At 36.1% G+C, this 5810-nt stretch overlaps 1 protein-coding gene across 3 annotated transcripts in view; it reads right to left on the bottom strand.

The window, feature by feature from the left end:
- Window positions 1-2614: 2614 nt before the first annotated feature.
- Window positions 2615-5810, bottom strand: part of mideasb (mitotic deacetylase associated SANT domain protein b) — a 96103-nt gene continuing 92907 nt past the window's right edge. For all 3 annotated transcript variants that reach the window (XM_039742261.1, XM_039742262.1, XM_039742263.1), the window contains exon 13: window positions 2615-5664. In XM_039742261.1, the coding sequence (XP_039598195.1) occupies window positions 5451-5664 (214 nt within the window). In that variant the 3' untranslated portion in view covers window positions 2615-5450. The remainder of the gene's footprint in view (window positions 5665-5810) is intronic.

Raw genomic sequence — 5810 nt, 5'->3', positions numbered from 1 at the left:
CTTATTCCAAGTATCTGTTGTTCTTTGTGTTAAGAAAAACTTCCTAATGTTTGTGGAAAATTTACCCTTAAGTTTCCAACTGTGTCCCCGTGTTCTTGATGAAGTCATTTTAAAATAACAGTCTTGATCTAATGGACTAATTCCCTTCATCATTTTAAACATTTCAATCATGTCTCCTCTTAATCTTCTTTATCTTAAACTGTAAAGGCTCAGCTCTTTTAATTTTTCCTCATAACTCATCCCCTGTAGCCCTGAATCAGCCTAGTCGCTCTTCTCTGGACCTTTTCTAGTGCTGCTATGTCCTTTTTGTAGCCTGGAGACCAAAACTGCACACAGTACTCCAGATGAGGCCTCACCAGTGTGTTATAAAGGTTGAGCAGAACCTCCAGTGACTTGTACTGCACACATCAAGGCGCTATATAACCTGACATTCTGTTAGCCTTCTTAATGGCTTCTGAACACTGTCTGGCGGTTGATAGCTTAGAGGCCACTACGACTCCTAAATCCTTCTCATAAGGTGTACTCTTGATTTTCCGACTGCCCATTGTGTATTCAAACCTCACATTTTTACTTCCTATGTGTAATACTTTACATTTACTGACATTAAATTTCATCTGCCACAAATCTGCCCAAGCCTGTATGCTATCCAAGTCCTTCTGTAATGATATAATGGATTCCAAATTATCTGCTAATCCACCTATCTTGGTATCATCTGCAAACTTAACCAGCTTGTTACTTATATTCCTATCTAAATCATTTATATATATTAAAAATAGCAATGGCCCTAGCACTGACCCCTGCTGGTCACCACTCTTAACATCGGCCAGTTCTGATGAGGTTCCTCGCACCATCACCCTCTGCTTCCTGTGTCTGAGCCAATTCTGCACCCATCTAAAAACATCACCCTGAACTCCCACTTCTTTTAGTTTGATGCCCAACCTCTCATGTGGCACCTTATCAAATGCTTTCTGAAAGTCCAGATAAATAATATCATCTGCTCCAATCCTTTTGTTGCCTCCTCATAGCATTCCAGCATGTTAGTAAAACACGACCTCCCTCTTCTGAGCCCATGCTGACTGTTCAGTAAAACTGCTGTACTTGCCTTATGTTGCCCAATCTTATCCTTAATAATTCAATCCATGTATTATCCTGTGATGTACATAGGATTACTGGTCTATAGTTGCTTGGATCTGCCCTGTCAGCCTTTTTTTAGAATGGGATGATATCTGCCATTTTCCAGTCCTTTGGAATCTCTCCAGTGCAGTGACTTCCTAAAAATATGTGTCAAGGGTTTATATCTGTACTCACTAGCCTCCTTAAGAACGAGGATAAATATTATCTGGTCCTGGTGATTTGTTTGATTTCATCTTATTTTCTTCTCCCTCTACAATTTCCAAATCCCTCAGTACCTCCTTAGTAGTCCCTGTTACTGCTCTGAGGTTATCCACTTGCTCACTTGTAAACACCTCAGAAAAATGTAAGTTTAGGGCATCTGCTATTTCATTGTCTGTATCTTTTAATTCTCCTTTACTATTTCTGATGAACTTGACCTCCTCCTTAACTGTTCTTTTACTACTAAAATACTGAAAGAATCTCTTCAGGTCTTCTTTGCCTTATCTGCTATATTCCTCTCCAGCAGTCTTTTAGCCTCCTTGATATTCTTCTTAATGGTTGCCCTCATGTTCTCAGACGCTCTACGATTCACTTTGCAGTCATTAGTCTTGTATGCCTCAGAAAGCAGTTTTTTCCTTTGCAATTTTTTTAAAATCTTTATTAATCCACCGTAATATTTTTAAATTTCCTATTAATTCCAAATTTAGTTATGTATCTGTCCTGCATTACATGTAACACATTTTTAAACTGTTCCACTGCTGCTCAACTGTCTCGACACTTAAAAGCTTATCCCAGCGTATCCTACTTAGACTTTGTCGCATCTGCTCAAAATTAGCCTCACCAAAGTTCAACTTCACAATTTCAGTCTTTGCATCTGCACTCTTACAAAATACGGAGAACTGTATTATATCATGGTCACGTGACCCTAAGTGGTTCAATCACCTCAAGTCTATCCTGATGATTACAAAATACTAAATCCAGACAGGCTTCACCCCGTGTTGGTGCTTTAACATGCTGTGTTAACAAACAGTCGCTGATTACTTCTAAAAACTCCTGCTCTTGTGCTCCTCCATCTGCAAGGTTAGCCCAGTTAATATATTTGGACAATTAAAGTCCCCCATGACTATAATATCTCCCTGTGTTGTAGGCATTTTTGCAACACCTCATTTGAATAAATTGCATTATTTTCTTCACCTACTGATGGTGGTGACCAATCTTTTATGTCGTTAATAATAATAATTGTTTTATTATCATTATCAATATTAATAAAAAGAATACATTTCATTTATATACCCCAGGTCTGTCAAAATTCTGATAATTGTTCTGGTGTGCACTAATAAATGAATAGAAATCCTAATTATCAAAGGGCGTGTAGTCAACTTATGCCGATTATTGTAAATAAAATAAATCACATTAAATTGAAATAACTGTCCCTTCTGACCTAGCACCTTCAACATATTAGTGAAACACAATACATTAATAACATCAAATAAAACTGAGGCACAACAAAACTTTGCTTTAATAAAAGGCTTTTTTTTTTGTTACTTAAAACACAAATAAAACAAATCAAAATGGAGGAACGTATGTTACACTGCAGGAACACAAACGACTCAGCCTGTTTACAGTAACATTAGTGTATAATTTTTTTTATCAAAATACTATATAAAATGTGAACAATATATTTTTATATTTAAATATATATATTTATATATATATATATATATTACATATAAACCTTCTGTGTTTAAGCCCCTTATGAGTTTACAAGAAGCAAGCACAGGCTTAGCGTTTTGTTTTGCTTTTGTTTTAAATAATTTGCTTTTCATTAATTACAGTGCCATTTTGGCAATGCATTTTTCTGTTGTTGGGGGGTCGGGGGGAAAGAAAGAAAAATAATTGCAAAACAGAAACAAATGAAACATTTACAGGCCCAAACTGCTTTTTTTGTTTGTTTTTCTCTTCTCATTATAGAATTACGGCAGGGAATACTGGAGTCCTAAGCAGAGATTCTGGGGTAGTGGCCATCAACTTCCACTTTAATTAAAGCAGCTCTTGAGCAGATAAGCGTGGAGTTCTGCTGTTTCTGCTCTGAGTTTTGCACAGAGTTGGCAGGATGTGCTGTACACTATCCACCCACTTCATCTCAACATAACTTAGAACAGAAAACAGAAATCAGACAGGGTACCAGACACAAGTGTTGCAGTACAACAAGTTTTAGATGTAAGATAAGTCATGTCAGCTCATATGTAACATATTCATCTTCAACATCCCTTTCAGTCAACAAAAAACACTTTGAACTTCAAGGTCTAAGAAACGGGTATTGATTTGACACAGTACAAGTAAATGGTGTCAAATGTCAATGGTGATGCTCTGCTAATGGTGAAAACAGAAAAAGTAGCACAAATAAACTGTCAAAGTCAAAAGCGAGATATTTAAGGTTATGTGTGTAACAATTTATGAATAGAATGTCACCATATTAGAGGTTTAGATGTAGATGATTATTACCCATCACTTACTTTCCCCTCAACAAATCATTCATCTGGCCTTCTGTTCCAAATGAGCATTTACAGTATGTCATAAAAAAGGAAGTACTCGTGTACTGTTCTTAGTATGAGGATTGAATAAGTAGCCTAAAATGTTTTGGGATATACATGAAAACAGTTTATGGATATGAATTTAATCTGTAGTAACAATACTTATTTTAAATGGAGTGACTACTAACATGGTATCTCCCAACCATCCATTTTCAAACTTGCTTATCCTGATGACTACTTTAATCATCAGAGTACAAGTATGGCAAGAGTGGATTATTTAAGAGAAGAAACATTTTTCTCATTTATTTAATGGAACCCCTAATTTTTCTCTCTTTCCATGAGTGGTTGTACTTCCTATTGGAATACGCAAGTGGATGGGCTAATCAATAATAGCTGTCATTTTCTAACTGGAATGAGATTAAAGTGCATCATGGATCAAGAATTTTCTAACGTAAGAACAATTAAGACCGTGAATTACTGGTCTGTCATATTCCACTTAAACATGAATTACCAAATTGAACAATAATCAATATTTTTCTGGTACAGAAAAAGGGACTGCATTATTGATGGGGAAGGCTATGGTGGGGGGAAAAAAAAACAGACCATTAATCTGTAACGTTTCAATACAACACAGGTTAATAATCTGCCCTCTACAACATCATTTTAAAATGACAACAAAAGAAAAACAGGTTTTGTGCTCATAATTCTGAATCAGTGACTTCTAAAAGCCACTAAATAATAAACAATTGCCTGAATTTTGAATGTTTGTCCTGGTGCTAAGTGTACCCCTTTCCCTTTAGGCATGTCCCTTTTTAATGTTATGAAATGAAGTACCCCAGGTCAGCCTTTCACACTATGCTATTCCACTCAATGTGAAAAGGCTACTTACAGCTGCAATACTTGCCTGTAGTTGTTGCTGTTTTTTTAATTATATATATGTATTTTTCTCCAAAACCTTTTTTTTTTTTTTTTGCAAAATAAACAAATGAGCTCCAAGCCTTACATTATCTCTAAAAATGCTCTTCATCACTCTTATATTGCACTTATAAATTCAATTCAGATAACCAAAAAATAGCCATATGAATAGAGAACTTGCTTGCTCTATTTACAACAGTTACAGTAATAATATAATAATAATAATAATAATAATAATAATAATAACAACAACAAATGACTATTCAGATTTAAAAATAACTTTCAAAACTTGATTGTCTTGCACAAAATAACCTTAAAAACACCCAAGGCATAATCATTTAAAAAAAAAAAAAAAAAAAGGAAAAAAGAAAAAGCACACACAACACACAGTTGTTGAAGTGGAAATACATTTTCCAACTTGGCTTCTTTTTTTGTGCTATTGAACCCAAAAGCACAGCAGAACTAAAGTAAGAATGGATGCCCTCTCCTCACCAGTAACTGAATATCAACAGCAGCACTAGATAAATTGCTCACAGTTAAGCATCGCCATCCCAAAGTGCTATAAGAGTGAGAGGTGCTGGGAATGGAGGGAAGGAATCAGAAATCTGTACTGTACAGTCTGTATCACTGGAGTAGGAGGATTAGGTGCTGATGCTCTTCTTGACAATCTTTACAACTCTTGAATAAATTAAAAAAAAAAAAAAAAAAAAAAAAAGTTATATAATATTGGTTATCTTGCCATGACAGAGGCAGGTAAGACAACAATTAAGATAAAAAAGCAGCGAGAAATATTCCTCTATAACATGTGCGACCGAGGGAAGCCTTGATGACCTTTGAAGGCCATTTTGCAGTTTTGGGATTGGTGGCTTCTTAATTACTGGTGTGCCATTAGTGCCAGTCTTCATCGTCCTCGTCATCCTCTCCATCCTCCGAATCCTCATCACTGCTGCCTGTGTCACGCTGCGCACCATTCCTTTGTGCTGCCAGTGCTCTGGCAGCAGCCTGTTCTTCTGCCAACTTCTGCTTTAGTGCAGCAGCCTTCTTCTCTTGTTCTGCATGACTTTTCATATGGGCACTTCGACTCTTAACCTTGTAAAATACCCTGTTGACATATTTAAAAAAAAAAAAAAAGACACTCAGGAAAAAAGCCAAATCTTTGATATTGGTGAGGTCCTAGTTACTAGGCAGCCTTTAGATTTTGTGGTGAAATAACAGAAAGGCTACATGTAGAAAGCAGGCAGATGAACC

This window comes from Polypterus senegalus, chromosome 18, assembly GCF_016835505.1.
Source record: "Polypterus senegalus isolate Bchr_013 chromosome 18, ASM1683550v1, whole genome shotgun sequence".
Lineage (NCBI taxonomy): Eukaryota > Metazoa > Chordata > Cladistia > Polypteriformes > Polypteridae > Polypterus > Polypterus senegalus.
This window is presented reverse-complemented; position numbering and strand designations above follow the sequence as displayed.